Below are 20,000 nucleotides of genomic sequence, written 5' to 3'. Positions count from 1 at the left end.
AGCTGAATATTATTTAAATGGAGAAAGGCTGCAGCACAGGGATTTGGGAGTCGTTTTGCATGAATCCCAAAATGCTAACATACAAGTTCAACAGATAATAGGGAAGGCAAATGGAATGTTAGCATTTATTTCAAAGGGAATGGAGTATAAAAATAGGTAAGTCTTGCTAAAACTATACAAGGCATTAGTTAGACCACACCTAGAATACTGTGAACAATTTTGGTCCCCTTATCTAAGGAAAGATATACTGGCATTGGAGGCAGTCCAGAGAACGTTCATTAGGTTGATTCCCGGTTTGGAGGGATTTTCTTATGAGGAGAGGTTAAGTAGGTTGTGCCAGTACTCATTGGAGTTTAGAAGAATGAAAGGCGACCTTATTGAAACTTTTAAGATTCTTTGGGGGCTTGACAGGGTAGATGCTGAGAGGTTGTTTCCTCTTGTGGGAGAGTCTAGGACCAGAGGGCGTAATCTCAGAGTAAGGGGTGCCCATTTAAAACAGAGATGAGGAGGAATTTCTTCTCTCACAGGCTAGTCAATCAGTGGAATTCTTTACCGCAGAGGGTTGTAAAGGCTGGGTTGTTAAGTATATTCAAGGCTGAGATAGACATTTTTAATCAGTAAGGTAATCAAGGCTTATGGGGAAAAGGCAGGAAAGTGGAGTTGAGGATTATCAGATCATCCATGATCTCATTGAATGGCGGAGCAGACTTGGTGGGCTGAATGGTCTACTTCTGCTCCTACTTCTTATGGTTATGGTCTTATGTCCTGTCATAGGAATTTCATATGCTGCTACTCAATATCTCCTTATGATATTTGGGTGGTACACTATCTGATGAACAACTGTCCATTCCTCATCTGCAGGCCTGTGAGGGTGTCTCCACTTCTTCATCAGTACACTGTTTTTAATGAAATAGCACTCTGGAACTCCATCAGCCTTCACTTCAGTGTGAGCTGACTGTGCTAACTTTAACTTTGTTTTCCGAGCCTCAATTAATGAAGACATGTCAAACATTTCCTCTGAATTATCCTCATCCTTTCTCTAAGGTCTGCTCGTGGTATTACTTTGACCTCTGGTGATGGACTTTGTTTAGCTATTGCTCTGGTCACCACACATGATGGAAAAATACCAGGAACTCGTTCTTGTAACTGCTACATCTCTTTAGTCTCTCTCAATCTTTCCATAATTATGGGCAAAGCCAAATCATTCCCCAGGAGTAAATCAACTCATCATCTGGTAATTTCTTAACCACTCCTACAACCACCGATCCAGACAACAAATCACTCTCCAATTGCACTTTGTACAATGGAACCGGGATATACTCTCCATTTAATCCGTTTACCAATACTTTAGTTTTCATTGAACTCTCTGGAGGGAAAACAAGGTCCTTCTCAAGCAAAAGAGTTTGAGTAGCTCTTGTGTCCCTTAATATAGTTATGGGTTTAGCTGCATCATTTGATGAAAACGTGGTTATCTTTAGATAAAAACCCTTTATATCTCTCATCTACCTTATTCACTTCACCTGCAATTCACAGCAGTGGTTACCTCCAGTCCTTTATTTGTTGTTAAAGCTACAATTTGATCTGTGGCATTTTCTTTGAGTTCCCTTTTCAGACTCTATCTTATGAACTCCAATAAGTCCCATGGGCTTCTAGCCCATGCAACTTCCAGCAATCTGAACAAATGTGTCCAACATTATTACAATGGAAACACTTAGGCCTTCACGTTTCACCTGCACCCTTTGTACCTTCTTTCCTGATCTGGGGGGCAGATCTCACGGTATTTCCAGCTATGCATTCTTTACCCTGGCTGCTTGCCTTCCTTTCACTCTCCTACTTTCTATCCTTTTCAAATTTATCGGGGTGATGGAAAAAGGTTTAGTTTTATGGATCAGCTCATAATCGTCAGCCATAACTACTGTCTGTCTAGCAGTTGCAACCCTTTGGTCTTCAATATGGGTTCTTATTACAGAAGGTAGGGAGTTTTTAAATTCTTCCAAAAGATTCATCTCTCTGAGAAATTCATAAGTAGTTTCAACTAATGCTTGTATCCGCCTGTCAAAACTGCTTTGCTTAATCCTTTTGGATTCAATGTAAGTTTGGCCAGGCTGGTTCCTTAAATTTTGAAACTTTTGTCTATATGCTTCAGGGACCAACTCATATGAGTTGCACTCAAAATGGCCTTTTTCACCACATAATCCCAAGAAACCTCCACTGACAGTGAAGCATACATTTCCTGTGCTCTACCCATTAATTTGCTCTGCATGGGCAATGTTCAGTATTCATTTGGCCAGTTCATCTGTTTAGCTATCTTCTCAAAGAAAATAAATAATGCTTCAACATCCCTTTCCTCAAACCTTGGAAGAGCTTGTACAAATCTAAACATCTCCCCGCTGGGTTCTGACCTGGAAATATGTCCTGCCTCACCTACTGGTGTCTCTTTTTTAACTGCTGGCATTCTAAGCTGGAATTTTATGTCTCTCTCTTTTTCTCTTTCCTGCTTGTCTAATCTCACCATTTTAACTCCCTTTAAAATGCCCTTTCTCTTTCTGCTGCCTCTAGCTCAAGTTTTTTCATTTGCAACTGAATTTTAGCCCATTCCAATGAATCACCCCTTGGAGAACTCGATATCTCAGGTATTCCTTTCAGCTTGAAATGCTGTGCTTTCTCTTCGATTATCTGTGCCTTCCTAGCTTTGGCAGGCAATCCTACTTTTGATTTACTGCCAGTTCGATTAACCTGGCTTTTGGGATCCCTTGTAAAATCATCAGGGACATGCCTTCCACTTGCAGAAAAGCTTTAGCAGTTTCCAGTGCCATCTTATTTTTGACAGTGCAAACCTGGTGTTTCCATTTAGCTTTTATGACTTACTAAATCTACATACAAATCATCGTTGTCTTTTGTTCCAAACTATCCCGGACCAAGCCCCCAAACTTTGTCATGACTCACCAGAGATAGTACACTGCAATATCAAGCTCCACTGCTCCATGAGCTGCGACAAATGTGAAAAGTTTGATCAATCCACCTAATTGTTTAATTTGGGTTAACAGAATACAAGCACCAGGTTTGTAAACTTCATTAAACAACTGTTTATTGAACAAATTGTCTTTAACCAGTGGCAAAAGAAAGATATGAAATGCCAATTTCTAACTCTATAACCTAAACTTTACCCCTTATTAAATCCCTATATGCACACATACAAGACATACAAAAACATGGATTTTAAGGGTGGGATAAAACAGTTCAATAGCATCAATTCCAGAGTGCAGGACTAGATGGGTTGATTTTGATCGATGTCTTCCAAATTCCTTTCAGTTCTTTGTTGATGGCATGAGGTGGTCTTCCCAGCACTTTCAGTCTTTAGTTCACTGGTTGAGCACTTGCTTTTCAATGTCTCCAATGGTGATTTTCCCCTTTTCCTCTTGATGGGTTTTCAGAGAGAGAGCAGGTTATAGAGATATGAGAGAAAAAACCAGCTAGCTGCCATTGTAGAATTACTGTAATCAGTAATTACTGTACTGACACACACAGGAGGCAGAGGTTTTAGGTCTTTTCCCTTTCAGGCTAGGAGCCATTCCGCACTGCTTTCACACAAACTCTGATTACCTGGTTAGGAGCCAATTAAAATGTTGCCAGGCAGCTTCCCATTAGACCAAACTCCTCAGCACCATCCTGCCTTTCATGGCACACTCTGTTCCAGGACAGCAACATTGTACATATCCCTCACACTGTTCCAGTAACATGTCTTTCAAACTGCAGCCATTGTAATTTTAACCCACAGTCCAACAGAAATAAAAGGATATGTTCTTTACAATAAAAAAAATTGAAATTAGGTTGCACAGTAGACCCTCTGTGGGACCTGGGTTTTAATTTAGCCCTGTATAATTGGCTGAAAGTTTCTTTTGGAGATAACTATAAGGTCCTAACTGAAATTTCTGTAGGTGCTCTTGACCCAGTTACCAGTGGGGACAGGCTCATGAAACAGAACTTCCCAAAGTTTGACACAAGTTATTAAGCTCACTGAGAAGGGAAGTAAGAATGAGGAGTGTGGGAAATTAAAATATTCACTTTGATGCAATAAAGAGAGTACACTTCTGAGATTGAGACATGTTGCTAGAGTATGGTGGGAGCTTCAAGGTATCAAGGCTGTATCTGATCTGAGAGTTGTTGATAAAAGTAAAATGTCAATTTTCCAGCATATGTATCCTTCACATTTTCTAGGGTTTATGGGAACACACAAGCATTCCTAACACATCAAAACGCAATCCCTAGGGAAGGATCATAATGGTGGGTAGGGGTGTACATTGGCTTTGGGGTCAGATAAAGATAACCCATTTGAGCAAAGGTTTCACGTCATTCAGATGCCTCTAATTACAATCTGCATGTTCGGTATGATTGATGTATGTGCATATTGAGCAATTTGGAAATCTTTGTGCATGCGTATGTGTATCTGCATGTATCTGTATTTATATATGTAGATTATTTAGAATGTACTGTGTAGAAATAGTATTTTGCCCCGTGTTTAAGCTCCACAGGAGCCTCCGCCTCATCACCTTCATCTAACCCTATCAGGATAGCCTTCTATTCCTTTTTTCCTGTATTGTTTAGCATTCCACATGAAGTATATCCATGCTGTTTGCCTCAACTACTCCTTGTGGCAGTGAGTGTCACTTTCTCCTGAATTCCTTATTGAATTTATTACTGACAATCTTATACTTAAACCCCTATTTTTAGTCTCCACCACAAATGGAAACATCTCTATTTTATAATCTGAAACATGTCAATCACAACACCACTATTAGCCTTCTATTTTCTAGAGAAAAGAACCTCAGCTCTTCCTGATAGGAATGCCATTTCAGTTCTGGTATCATCTTCATAAATCTTTTTTGCTTCTACCTCTGTGCGTGTAAATTTTGTTTTTATAATTTGGAGACCAAGGTCTATACAAGTTTAGTATAACATCTGTGCTTTTCAAGTCTATCCCTCCAAAATCAAATTCTGCTGCTTTATTTGCGTTTTTATAGGCTTATTAACCTATGAGTATGATAGACACTTAACTAAGGGATTATGGTATCAAAGAATGATACAGCACAGAAAGTGACCATTTGGCCCAGTGTACTTGTGCTGGCTCTTTGAAAGAGCCAAACAATTAGTCTCACTCCCTGCCCTTTTCCCATAGCCCAGAAAATTTTCCCTTCTCAAGTATTCATTCAATTCCCTTTTAAAAGTCATTAATAAATCTGGTTCAACCCCCCTTTCAGGCAGTACATCCTAGATAATAACTCACTACATAATTTGTTTTTTCCCTTGTGTCACCTCTGGTTTTTTAACCTACATCCTTTGTTTACCAACCCTTCTACCAGTGGAAATGGTTTCTCCTTATTTATTCTATCAAGACCTATCAAATCTCCCTTTAGCTTTTCTGCTGTAAGAACAATCCCATTTTCTCTACATAATTAAAGTCTTTCTTCCCAGTTATCATTCTAGCTAATCCCCTCTGCACCCTCTTTAAGACCTTGACATCTTTCCTAAAACATGGTCCCCAGATTTTCCAGAATACTCCAGGCAGGACCTAACCAGTGTTTTATAACGGTTCAGCTTGATTTTCTACTCTTATGGAAAAGGCCTTTTCAACGGACTTTTAAGCTTTGCCAACTTCAAAGTTTTGTGTACGACACTCCAGGTCTCTCGCTTCCTGTACTGCCTTGAAAGTTTTACCGTTTAGTTTATATTGCCTCTCTCCATCCTACCAAAATGAATCACTTGACACTTGTCTATTTTAAATTTTATCAGCAATGAGGTTTCCTATTTCACCAGTCTACGTCGTCTTGAAGTCTTCTGCTATACGCCTCATTGTTAACTACATTTCCCAATTTTGTGTCATTTTCAAACTTTGAAGTTATGTCTTGTATACCCAAGCCCCTGTCATTAATTTATATCAAAAAAGCAGTGCATCAACGCATAACCCAGGGGGACACCACAGCACACTTCCCTCCAGTCTGAAAAATAATCATTCACCACTACTGTGTACTTTCTGTTCCTTAGACCTTACTCAGTTTCGTACCTGTGGACTTAAATTTTGCAGACAAGTTTATTATGTGGGCAAGAATGCTTTAATTTGAAATCTGAGGCCAAGTTCTGAAGAGTTCAAATTGCATCTTTGCAAACTGTGATATTGTGTTTTTACATTCACCGTTTTATGTTTTTTAATAATATTCTGATAAATCCAAAATTTAATATATTGCATTTCCTGCATTGATATGTAAATCCATTCACACTGTTCATATCTCTGGTACCTACAAAAGAATTCTTACAATAAATATTTGTGGCTAAGCGGAGTGCAGGAGGATCCCACTGTTTCCAAGAGCTGCGAGTTGGAGTTTTTAAAGAGGTTGTTCCCATGGGAGTGGATCCTGAGAAGGTTTCTTATAAAGATGCTGGTAAGTGAAGGAGCAACATTGGATTAGTTGCTGGTACATTGTATAACTAAAAATCTGTTCATAAATGGCACTGCAGTTCATTTATAATTTGTGCCACTATTATTGTTGATGATTATTTTTGAGTACCAGAGTGGTTTTGGGGTGAGAGCAGGATCTGAAGTAAACAAAGGCTGGTTGATTCTGGTCAAGGCTTTGTCATGGGGAATGAACCAGGGAATGACTGTCCCCAAGCTTTTTTCATTGTAAAAGGCACAATGTATCGACATGCTCTTTCTGTTTACAAAGGACAGGGCACTGTGTATGAATATATGTACCTTCTAGTACACGTAAGTGAGCCACATTGCGAGTCTGATTGATAATCTTTGTAGATAACTAGATCTTGCTGGCATAATTGAATAACTATTTAATTTTATTGTAGCAATGCTAATATTGAGCACAGCTGTAACTTGATTGCTTTTGTGCTCATTTCATAAATGGTATCATAGGAATTCATTTAACTCCCGAAGAATTCCACAGGAAAATAGAAGCGTTGTCCAACAATGCCCAAATTCGAAAAGACACCATTCTGCTGGACTGCAGGAACTTCTATGAGAGCAAAATAGTGAGTATTTATACAGATTAATTTATTTATTTAAAAATTGTTAAACATGATTTCTATTTTACGAAACCATGTTAACTCTCTCTGAGCCTATTATGCTTTTCTAAGTATCCTGCTATAATCTCCTTAATAATGGATTCTGTTGATTTCCCTATGACAGATGTTAGTCTAACTAGTCTATAGTTTCCAGCTTTCTGTTTCCTCTTTTCTTGAATGAAAGTGTTACATTTAGTCGCTTGGTAGTACAAAACTTGAGTGTTACTGAAAAAAACAGGCACGCTGTTGAAGCTTTTCACTCACCAAGATAGATTGGCAAGAATACCAATTGTAAAGAGAACAGCAATTTATACTGCATGAGAAGAGTACACTGATTGTTTGGCAAGTGAATTCTGGTAGAGGCGTTGCCATGGAGAATGTACCAGGTAACAGTTAACTAACTTTTGTTTAAATTCAAAGCAGGCAGGTTGATTCTGGTCAAGGCTTTGTCATGGGGAATGAACCAGGGAATGACTGTCCCCAAGCTTTTTGTATTGTAAAAGGCACAATGTATCGACATGCTCTTTCTGTTTACAAAGGACAGGGCACTGTGTATGAATATATGTACCTTCTAGTACACGTAAGTGAGCCACATTGCGAGTCTGATTGATAATCTTAAATTGGTTGTCAGGTAGTTCTTAGTACATTCAGGATTGTTTGGCAAGTGCTGTCCAATCACGGAATCACATCTAATGTTGGACACCGTTTTTAGTTTTGCAAACACTGGTTCGATATGGTCAGTACTTTGCCTGTTGCGAACAGCTGAAACAACATGCTGCTTGATACGATCCACCAGTCATCCGGATGTACGTCCTACGTACCTGGCATCACACCATTGAAATTCATATATTGCATTACTCATTTGTGTGATAGGCGGAATGTCTTTTTGGTTTGAAGGCAGCATCCTGTTAGTAGAGAATACCACTTGTGTTGCTACTGCATAGTAGCAACCTGCAATGGCTAGCTTCACCTGTTGCTCACATTTTTGAGACATCGCAGGGTAATCTGACGTGGACTGGGTGCATTTCAGGACCAAACGTAGCAACCTTAAGTCCATCCATGAGTTTGTGCGACATACAGCAAACAATGATCTGATTAGGATACCGTTATCCCATAGGATAGCTTTGATGAGCCCTATTTTGGCATCAAAGTTACACGGTGTGCAAATAGCTCGGGCTCTATTTACAAGATTGTCGATAAGGCCAATCTAATATCGCGTGGAACCGTAGAAATCCCAATAAATATATTGATCAGTGAAGGTAGGCTTGCAGTAGACGGTAGCAGAGAACCATTGGCAGGTTTCTCAATTAGTACTTTGAGGAAAGGGAGTTCATTTGACTGCTCCATTTCAAAGGCAAATTTGAGCGCAGGATGGAGCCCATTAGGATGTGTAAGAAAATTCTTACATGCAGCTGTAGATTCAAATATAGCAAATATTTCATCTATGTATTAGAAATATGCAGAGGTTGGAAGTTAGGTATCATTCCATTGAAGAAGTGTTTCCTGTGGAAACCGACAAAGATGCTTGCAAGAGCTGGGCCTTCAGGGGTTCTCATGACAACACCATCTACTTGGGCATAAATATTGTTAAAACTGAACTCAACTGCATGAGTTTCTGAGTTTATAAGTTCAACGAATATAGGTTCAGACAATGGTGGCGCATCAAGATCAACATGAAATAGTGACATGGTGCAAATGCCTGTGGCTTGAGTGGTACATTGGTGAGTAGGCTAGCTATTTTGAACGAGCACATGGATACATCATTGCTATTGATATGCAAACCCTGTATGGTCTTCGCAAAGGTGAAGGAATCTTTCACCGTGTATGTGGAAAACTTGTGCAGAGTTGTTTGTAGCAACTCATCCAAGAATTTGGTCAATTCATGTTGTACAGAATCAGTCATGGATAAGATAGGGTGTAAAGGGATATCACTTGTGTGCCTTGGGCAGCCCATATATATATGTGGACACAGTGAGCTGTGAGGACGAATCCTATCACATACATGACAAGGCAGCTCATTACTCATACAGAAGTCCAATAGATGTGTTACATTTGCTATTTTCCAACCTGCTGGTACCTGTGCAGAATCCAAAGACAGACACAAAATACCTGTTCAATGCTTGTTTTCTATTATTAATTCCCCAGACACGCTCTCTAGAGGACCAACAATCGCTTTAGTTACTCTTTTCCTATTTAAATACTTGCAGAAACTCCTACCATTTGTTTTTATATTTCTAGCTAGCTTTCTATCTCAGTCTAATTTCACCCTGTTTGTTATTTTTAGTCTGCTTTTGCTGGTTCTTAAAATTTGTTCAATCTTCTGACCTACCACTAATCTTCAGAGATTTGTACAGGGAGAGTTTCAATTTGATACTGTCCTTATTTAGCCACGGATGAATCCGCCGTCTCAAAGAGCCTTTCTTTCTCACTGCAATACAGCTTTGTTGAAAGTTATGACACATCTCCTTCAAAGTCTGCCACTGCATCTCTACTGTCCTAACCTTTTAACTTCGTTTCCATTCACTTTAGCCAACTCTGCCTTCATACCCTGATATTACCTTTATTTAGGTTTAAAACACTAGTCTTAGACCCACTCTACTCACCTCCAAACTGAACGTGAAATTCTATCATGTTATGATCACTGTTGCCTAGAGGTTCCTTTACCTTGAACTTTTTAATCAATCCTGTCTCATTAGACATAACCAGGTCTAGAATAACCTGCTCCCTGGTTGGCGCTAGAATGTAATGCTGTAAGAAATTGCCCGGAATACACTCAACTCATTTTCCAGGCTACCTTTGCCAATGTGATTTGCCCAATCTGCATGTAGATTAAAGTCACCCATGATCATTGCAATACCTTTCTTACATGCCCATTTATTTATTCCTGTATACTCTGTCCTACTGTGTAACTACAGTTCGGGGCCCTGTAAACTACACCAAGTGACTTCTTACCTTTACTATTTCTTATCTCTGCCCAAGCTGATTCTACATCATGCCCTTTTGAGCTAAGGTCATATCTCATTACTATACTAAATGTCAAATATCCTTGACAACAGTGGTCAGCACTCAACCAAATCCACAGGGAGCATAGATGATGTGGTCACCTACTGCATTGCTGTAAGATGACGGGTGACCTGAAGTACGATTGTGGCCATGAGTTCCAGACCATGGAACACATCACATCAATCTGCCTACGATGATCTGTTGCGTGAGCCACCTTATTTCTACACTCAGCATCTCGAGATGCTATCAAGTAGCCAGCCAGAGTAGACACCCTTCTTTTGTTATGTAAAAGAAGTAGTTGTATTGATAACCTGAACACTGAAGAACTCCTTGCTCCTCTTCAAATGGTACGGTAATATATTTTACACCCATTTAAGCAATAAACAAGGCCTTGATTTGATGTCTCATTGGAAAGAATGCACCTCTAACAATGTATCTCCTCCTCAGTACTGCAGTGGGGGGGGGGTGTTGTCAGGTGAGATATTCAATCCTGGAAAGGGGCTTGAGGTCAATCCTTTGACTCAGGTGAAGGTACTGTCAACTGTCAAAATCCACCAATTATCTGGGTTGGATGAACCAATTATTATATCGCATGGAGCAGACAGACCATGTAATAAAACTGGTTGGAATAAGCTCAGATGACGTGAGCTACCTCCTGGTTTATGTGCATAAGCATCACAGTTTGTGATAAGAAACTCTTCCCATTCAAAATTGTCATTGTATTGTCCTCAGGAGCACTGTGAATATGCAATAACGTCAGTTCACTGTTGGTTTATGGCATTAGTTTTTTCATGAATAAAAATTTTTGTGTTGCACTGAACTCTAGCATCAGCTTTTTTTATTGAATAATGGCAGAATATGTACTTATTGTAGAATTTTTGTACTCTTAAGATTTGATTGCTAAATTATAGCTGTTGCTTTGTGTTGCTTAGGGAAATTTTCAACATTGCGTTGCTCCTAATATCCGGAAATTCAGCTACTTTCCAGATTATGTCGATACAAATTTGGAATGTTTCAAGGACAAACAGGTCCTTATGTATTGTACAGGAGGAATCCGCTGTGAACGAGGTTCAGCCTATCTAAGGTCAAAGGTGAGATGATTAATGGTATAGGAGCATTACATGGAACCTTAAGCCTTGTGGTTAACTTGACGTGGCAAAATGCCAAAACCTGCTGTACATTTATGCACTTGTGGAATTAAATTACCGTAGTCCAGAGTGATTCACTCATTTTACCTATTAAAGGAAAAGCACATGTGAATAAGTACTGACAAATTACTCCCTGGAGGTGAGCTTCCTGTCATTTTTAAGATATGTATTTTTAGAGTTCCTCTGTGGGTAATCTTACATGAAGATCTTCATTAAAACTAACTGAGTGTCAATGTGGTTCACACATACATAGTTTAATGTTATTGGTAAAGTTAACTAAGACTGTGAAAGCAATTTACTTCTATCCAAGATCCAAGACTCCTCTAATTAGACTTTCTGTGAATAATATTTAATTACTGTTTAATGGACTGTTGACGTAACTGTCACTTTGTTCCTGTATTTGGGTATGTTACAGGATGTTAAACCAGGATTATCCACATTATAGCCCCTAGGTTTCAGGTGCTCACAGTCCAACCCATGAGGCTGAAGTACCTTGCTACTTTTGGTGTTTAGATTTCTTGCTCACAGGATTGTCCTACTTATGAATCCCATGCACCTGTAAATATAGAAAGGATTACTCTTCATGTCGTTGCCTTTTCTGTGATTGAATTCTAATTTAGAACTTCAGGATGTCTTACCATCTTCTATTTAAAATTGTAATTATTTTGGGAATATATTTCATCAAATGTAGTACTTTCAAACCCTCCTCATGAAATGCTGAGCTCAGAGAGAAGCACGACATAGTAATCCTGATCCTACTGAATGCTGCTACTCACTGGTCAGGCAGGAGTCCTGAATTTATTCTCGTATATGTATGTCAGTGGTTATCAAACTTTTTGCATAAAATACTCACAAAATATAAGTGCTGCATGTAAAGTGTGATTTAATAATGCTCTTAAGAAGACAGGTACTTAGTTACAAATATTAATTACATGGATGTAGCTGCTTCTCGCTGCAGAGTTTGTCCATCATTGCATACTCCCCTGCTAGGTGTAAGGCCCAGCTCACTCCTGCCTCCCAGTTCACATTTCAGATTATTTCTCAGACCCCCTAGAATTTCTCTGTGGACCTAAGTTTGAGAACCACTGATGTACATGGCCTATTGTACATACCAAAATGGCTCACAAAGACAAAAAAAACTCCTGTGTTAGAGACCAAATTTTCCATCACCCCCATTGATATGTAGCAGTAAGTATCTTCTCAATTTATTTGTTGAATACTACTTCATGCTTGCAATTTAGAATGTGTGTAAGGAAGTTTACCAGCTCAAGGGTGGAATCCACAAATATCTGGAACAGTTTCCAAGTGGCTTCTACAGGGGAAAGTTGTTTGTTTTTGACAATCGCTATGCCATTTCTGCAAATGATGACGTTATTTCAGGTAAGTACAACAGATAAACTTTTTATGCATTGTTATATTTGAACCATTGAAGTGATTCTTGCTGTTGTTAGGAGAATCCAAAACAAGGGGCTACAATAATAAAATTAGAGAGGGACCATTCAGGAAGCGCTTTTTCTACAAACACAGTAGTAGAAATCTGGAATTCCATCCGTTGAAGGTTGTGGACACCGAATCAATTGAAATTTTCAAAACTGAGGTCCAAAGATTTTTGTTAAGTAAGAATATCAAGATATATGTATCAAAGGCAGGTAAAAATGTGAAGATACAAGTCAGCTAATAGCTAATGGGATGGTGGAATGAGTTTGAGGGGCTGGGTGGCCTACACCTATTTCTGTTTAGTCACTATTTTGAAGCTGAATGCTGTTAAGTATAAAACCTCCTACCAAGTGAATAAACCAGAAAGTGGAATAATTTACAAATGTCATCTATGTATTATGTGGGATTGTCAGGATGGCAAATTGGTGGATAGATCTTTTAGCACTGTATTACAGTAACATATGCTCAAAATTTTAAACTGCAGGTAAAGGGCGCAGTGGGATGCTGCAGAACAGTTGTTACATAAGGTCATTGGGCTGAGCATAGGAAGTCCTACTTTATTAGTTTAAATCAAAAAGTAAAAACCGTCTAGTATCGTGCTCATCTTCCTAATTCTGCCTCCAAATGGAATCCTCAGATACCTTGTCTGTAGAAAAACAGGTCAGCTCCAGTTATGGTCAGCCTGCAATTAATGCCAACTCCACATTTAAGATTTATGTTTAACGCTCATGATTTATTTTCAGTGATCAATGCCTGTGACACCTCTTCTCAGGCCCCATGACTTTCAGAGTGTGCTGATCTCCAAGCACAATAAAGGGCCTACGATGATTGACTAAGCCACTGCTGCAAAGTCCCAGATCAAGAAACTTCTTCCAAGAGCAGTGAGACCTCCTGCTCTAGTTTTATTGGAAGTTCAATACACAACCTCTCCTCCCCAATCAAATAGACACTTCCTCTCCTCTCCTCACCGTCCAAGGGCCCAAACACTCCTTTCAAGTGAGGCAACATTTCACTTGCATTTCCCCCAACTTAGTCTACTGCATTCGTTGCTCCCAATGCGGTCTCCTCTACATTGGAGAGACCAAACGTAAACTGGGCGACTGCTTTGCAGAACACCTGCGGTCTGTCCGCAAGAATGACCCAAACCTCCCTGTCGCTTGCCATTTCAACACTCCACCCTGCTCTCTTGCCCACATGTCTGTCCTTGGCTTGCTGCATTGTTCCAGTGAAGCCCAACGCAAACTGGAGGAACAACACCTCATCTTCCGACCAGGCACTTTACAGCCTTCCGGACTGAATATTGAATTCAACAACGTTAGGTCTTGACCTCCATCCCCACCCCCCTTCTGTTTCTTCCCCCTTCCTTTTGTTTTTTTCCAATAAATTAGATAGATTTTTCTTTTTCCCTCCTATTTCCATTATTTTTAAATATTTTTAAATCTTTTATGCTCCCCCCACCCCCACTAGAGCTATACCTTGAGTGCCCTACCATCCATTCTTAATTAGCACATTTGTTTAGATAATGTCACCAACTTCGACACCTATGTGTTCTTTTGTTCTGCTGTCTGTGACATCTTTTGATGATCTGCTTCTATCACTGCTTTTGCCTACAACCACACCACCCCCTCCACTTCTCTCCCCCCACCCAAACCCCACCCCACCCCACCACCACCACCACCACCACCACCTTAAACCAGCTTATATTTCAACCCTCCCTGGGATTCACCTAGCTCTATTGAAGGGTCATGAGGACTCGAAACGTCAACTCTTTTCTTCTCCGCCGACACTGTCAGACCTGCTGAGTTTTTCCAGGTAATTCTGTTTTTGTTTTGTAAATAGAAAGGGAATCTGGCTTGGGTAATGAGGATTGAAAGCCAGCATTTATATTGGGTATCTCCAAACATTCACAACCAATCAGTCACTTTTGAAGTGTCACTAGTGCTATGTAGGTGAAAATGGCACCTAATTTGCTCACAGTAAGATCTCGTTAAAGGTAAATTAAATTAATGACCAGATTTTGATGTGTTTTTGATAGTGTTGGTTGAAGGAGGAATGTTGGCTGGACTGCTCACACATTCCTGAAAAGATGCAGCCAACTGAGCAACATTCTGCATTGCTTCATTTAATTCAGAAAAGGTGCCATCATTCTGTGGGACTTGTACTGTTTGCTTCAGCATTAGCTTCCAAGTCATTCACCTCAGGCTCTCAACTTTTAATGAGTAAGGTATTGAATTGATCCGCAGATGATTTTATCACAGGCTTCAGCATGTTCATTAGTGTTTATAACTTGGGTTTCTAATTGTGTTTAAATTATCTTGCTTTTGTGAATCTATTGCTTATTAAACTAATCCATTGTTTTTCTTCTCTAGAGTGCAGATACTGTGGTGCTCCATGGGATGAATACAGACTCTGCAGTACTTCTTACTGCTGTCAGCTTGTTTTGTCATGTGTTCACTGTCGAGAAAAGGGCCTTCTAGCCTGTTGTATTGTGTGCCAAGAAAAGGAAAACTCAACATCTGAAACTCAGTCAGGCCACCCAAGAAAAGAGGAATGTGAATGTACTGAAAAACGGGTGCGAATCCCTGTCATGTTTCCACATTAGATAATTCTTTTCAAACTATCCATTGTTTTAAACCCAGAAAAAATGGATCAGACTTAAAAGGCGCTGGAACTTGCAGTAACTTTAATAACCCAGGATATTTCAAAAGTGCTTAAGTACCTTTGAATTGCAGTCACTATGGCAATGCAGGAAACATGGCAGCCAGTTTGCAAGTAGCAAGGACCCACATGCAGTGCATAAATGACCAGATAATCTTTTTAGAGGATCTGTTTTTAGGTTTATGACATACCAGGTTGATTTTATTTTAACACTTTTTAATAGTCCTATTTAAAATATAGATTGATTTATTGTGGTGTTGGTTTTCATCAGCATGTTACTTGCAACTTAAATTGATAGCAATCTTGTATTAATTAGATCAATTGAATTAAAAATTACAATCAATAAACAACAAATTCTCAATCGTGTTGACTCATTCTATTTCAGGTCTTCAGGCTAAAAATTAATTCATGCAGTGCCGCTTTAAAGTGGTATTATGTAGACAACACAGATTTCCTGGGGCAGATAGCACCATGGATTGCTAACTGCATGACCCACATGGGTTTCCTCATTGAAATAATTGAAGAAGCCCATGCATGTTCCACAGGCAGTGACCTTTGTTGCTCTCTATCTCCAGAGAATCTAGATAATCTACGTAGAATTGCTTTGTAGCGGTGTATACAGTTATACCAAATCAAGAGGTGTTAGATGCTGTTATCTGCAGCAAATTTCTAAACTAGGAATAGTTTTACAAAACTGTGTCACTATGGTGAATTGGTCTATTTTCTCTATTTAGCACTGGATGCCCTGTTAAGACTTCCCAGCAATCGATGTGGTTTCTACTGCAAAAGTAACTGTGCGATTACTTTGACTTTTGAAAGGAAGATATACCAAGACCCTGCCTTCTGTTGTAGACCCTCATGAAGCCTGTGCCATTGGAACAATTGTGCTTGTGCTGAGAAAGAAAGTATGGGAGCATCAAAATTACTTAAGCTTCCTTGGAGTTAAAACTGTCAAAATCTCTTTCACAAATCAAATAGGGCCCATTTTTGGATAATCCTTTCTCTCATAGGGATCACTAACTAATTGGAGTCCACTCATGCGAATGAACTCTAAATGAGGCCTCTATAATGAGGGAGTCATAGATACAATATCAAACGCAAGAGATTTAGAATGAAGGGCAAGGAGAGTTGACTGTAAAATTTATATCCAGAGTTAATGCTGGAGGCAGAAACTGTGAGCTTGAATTTCCTCTGACTGTGCATCATAACTTTGACAGATCTGTGGTGAAAACCCGGTTTATACGACAAGTTACAACAACAGGAATCTTATGTCAACATTCAAGATTAGGTTGGACAGATGGAGACGAAACGAGGTCTGAAGGGTATGGAAACAGGATCAAAATGACTAGAACAAAAACGGAATTACCTGGAAAAACTCAGCAGGTCTGGCAGCATCGGCGGAGAAGAAAAGATTTGACGTTTCAAGTCCTCATGACCCTTCCACAGTGAGGACTCGAAACATCAACTCTTTTCTTCTCCGCCAATGCTGCCAGACCTGCTGAGTTTTTCCAGGTAATTCTGTTTTTGTTTTGGATTTCCAGCATCTGCAGTTTTTTGTTTTTATCAAAATGACTAGGGCCATTTACTCAGGTGGAGGATGAATGGCAATCAGGATATTTAGTTTGATTCATCTGTTTGTGCGTTGTAACTCCTATGTATAACCCTATATTGTCACAAAAGTCTGCAACCTAATTATCTACCCCAACTGGTACTGAGCCAATAGAAACACTGGATGGTTGCAATAGTCTATCTCATCCTGAAATGGATAAACCAGTTTGAAAAACAAAAACTACAATTTCCAGGTCATACTAGTTAGTCACATCTCATCTGATATCAGGACAGGGCTATTGAGATTTCTATCTACTTTGGACTAAAGCATAGTGTTTCTGTGGTCCAAAGAAATACCAGCATCAGATTTGTGATATACCTCTGCTTACATCCAACAATGTTATATCATGTTGTGATACTACCCAATATATATAAAATCTTTTATGTCTGAAATAAAGCAGAGTTATGGGTGCAAACTAAGTCTTGGTGTATCTGATACTACCCAATATATATAAAATCTTTTATGTCTGAAATAAAGCAGAGTTATGGGTGCAAACTAAGTCTTGGTGTATCTGCAGAAGAGAAGTGGGCTGTTGTGTTATGGGTTTGTTTGCTGTCTCATTAATGAGATCTTGAGACTTGTATGTTTAAACATGAACCATTCATTGGTAATGCTTAACTATATACAGATCCCAGTTATTGCCAAAAATGGTGCTGTTCCCATGCAGGTTCCTTTTAGACTGTTCTCTGAGTCTTTTACCATGTGACTCCATACATTACGCTGTGGGAAGTGCTATTCTCCAGTCCCACATTAATCCTTGCTCTGAGCACACTTACATTACAATGGCATGCAGACACATGCAACATCCCCCTTCTCAAAAGAAAACTTACCTCCCTTCCAACAGACTATAGCTATTTACAATACAATCTTTACTTGCTATCCCTTCTCCCCACCCCAAGTCACTGACTTTATAAATTCAGACGGTCTTTAGGCTTGAAAGTTCTCCTGCATCTCGGTCTGTCATATTTGGAGGAAAGGTAACTCTGTGTTCCTGGTACTTGGTCATCTCCACTTGATTCGCTTTTTGCGCTCCTTCAAAAAGCATTTCTCTTTATTAAGAACCCGTCTGCTTTTTTTTTAGACACCGTGGCTTTGTCCCATTCCTTCCACAGAGAATGTACACTCCATTCATTCCTCAAATTTTCTTTTCCTGTGGTATCCGCCATGTTCTTGCCAGACCTTGATGTTTCGCAAATGGAACCTTGATTTCCACTTGTTTGACAATTTCAGCCAAACATTTGTTTGCTGGTTTATTTCCAAATCGTTTTGCAAGCTTATGAATCTTATCATCAGCTCAGCAACTACTCTGGTGAGCGCAGTTGTCTTTGTTTCAGAGTTATCTGCAAGATCCTTATACATTCTTAACTTCACCTGGGCATTCAGTTCCTTTTGGAGCCTTTCTTCCATGGTCACTGACTGCTTCTTAGATTCTTCCAATTCACTTGCCAGATTGTCAGTCTGTTTCTCAGGATTTTCCTTTTCTGCTTTTAAAACTTGGATTTGCTCTTCCACACTGTGCATCTCATCTTTCCTTTTCCTCAGGTTGGATCTACGTTCAAGAATTTCATTGCTCTTCTCATGACGAAGTTCCAATATTTCATCAAACTCATATTCCGTACGGGAAAGTTAATTCTCTACATTGACCAGTTTTTCCTTAGCAGAGTCTGACTCGTGTGTGCTACCCTTCAAGCTCACATTCTTTAATTTTACTTCTGTTAGTTGTATCTGAGACGCTTCATGCTCCTTTGTGAGAACTTCTACTTTCCCTTGCAACTACTCAACTTTTGACATTCCTTGTTCTTGATTTTCACTTCAGCCATTTCATTTTTCAACAACTCAGTGGTTCTCTATATCTGACACATCCAGTGCTATTTCTTCTTCTGGTTCCTTGCATTTCCCTGTCGGATTTACATTTCCAATTTTACTTCTGTCTTTCTCTGTCTAAAACAGAACTTTGCCCATTTTGGTTTCACTGTTGGCCAGGTCTGTCTCTGGTGAAGTCTTGTTTCAGTTCTGTAATTGTGCTACTCATGGCTCCGTTGTCTGCTTACAGCTTGGGAAGTTCTTTGGCTTCTTTCAATGGCTCGTCATTGTCACTCAACTGGTTCTTCAGCTCCTCTGCCTTTTTCTTGTAGCTTTCAGCTTCCTCCTGGAATATCAAACATTGCTAAATCTTCTCTGCCAACTGGCTCTTCAGTTTGTTCAGAGCGACATTAAATTCATTCTGCTTCTCTTCGTAATTTTCCAGAGATACAAACTTTGACCTGTAGCATTTGAAGGTCTTTCAACAAGTTGTCCTTTACTTTATGAAGCTTACTTGCTTCATCTTTAGTTCTCCTATAATTAAGCAGAGCCTCCTTAAATTTCTTTAAATTTCTGCTGCAGTTTAAGACTGTCTTCATTTCTTCATGTTGCCGAATGGTTGCACAGTCAATTTGCATTTGATCTTGAAGGACAATCAGCTGTTCTTTCAACTGTTTATTTTCTTGTTGACCTCTTGCCAACTCAGTCTCGGCTTCGGTGTGTTGTTTCATTGCTACTGACAGTTCCGATACAGCTTTTTTTGAAGGAATATTAAACGTCATTTCTTCGATGGCCACATATTGATTCTTCAAGGAGCCTTTCAGGGTCGCAACTTCTTTGCGTGCCTTTCCTGCCTGCTGTTTTGCCTGGCTGAGTTTTCCCAACTCCCACTTTGATTTGCCAAGTGTGGAACTGAGGGTTGTTATTTCCTCCTGATATCTTTGTGTCGTCTCTGAAATTTGTTCAGGTCTCAAGCAGCTTGGTTCATTGAAGAATTCAGTTTATCGTGCGTTTTCAAAGGTGTGTACTGAGCTTGAATTTTGCGCTTCAAATCTTCCAGTTCAGCAAACATTTTCTTGTAGAACAGCTTCATTTACTTTTTGCACATTTTGTTTCTTTTAAGTTACCTCAGATAGCTTTCCTTCATTCACAGCCAATTGCTCACTCTGCTCTACCATTTGCTGTTGCTGAGTCAGCATTTCCAAAAAGCTCTATTTTAAGTCTTTCAGCTGCTTCTCAGCTATTTCTTTCTTCTGCACTAAATGCTTCGA

At 39.4% G+C, this 20,000-nt stretch overlaps 1 protein-coding gene across 4 annotated transcripts in view; it reads left to right on the top strand.

Annotated features, from left to right (window-relative positions):
• Nucleotides 1-15,846, top strand: part of LOC121276851 (thiosulfate sulfurtransferase/rhodanese-like domain-containing protein 2) — a 40,649-nt gene extending 24,803 nt beyond the window's left edge. The window contains exons 5-9 of one of the 4 annotated variants that reach the window (XM_041185416.1): nt 6,332-6,437; nt 6,944-7,038; nt 11,007-11,165; nt 12,464-12,602; nt 15,029-15,843. In XM_041185416.1, the coding sequence (XP_041041350.1) occupies nt 6,332-6,437; nt 6,944-7,038; nt 11,007-11,165; nt 12,464-12,602; nt 15,029-15,261 (732 nt within the window). In that variant the 3' untranslated portion in view covers nt 15,262-15,843. Of the gene's footprint in view, nt 1-6,331; nt 6,438-6,922; nt 7,039-11,006; nt 11,166-12,463; nt 12,603-15,028 lie in introns of all 4 variants that reach the window. The other 3 variants (XM_041185415.1, XM_041185419.1, XM_041185417.1) reach the window with 3 other exon arrangements.
• The last annotated feature ends 4,154 nt before the right edge of the window (nt 15,847-20,000 follow it).

The sequence above is a fragment of the Carcharodon carcharias genome, chromosome 4 (genome assembly GCF_017639515.1).
Source record: "Carcharodon carcharias isolate sCarCar2 chromosome 4, sCarCar2.pri, whole genome shotgun sequence".
Classification (NCBI taxonomy): domain Eukaryota; kingdom Metazoa; phylum Chordata; class Chondrichthyes; order Lamniformes; family Lamnidae; genus Carcharodon; species Carcharodon carcharias.
Note: the sequence above shows the minus strand (reverse complement) of the source record. Positions and strands in the feature narration are given on the sequence as shown.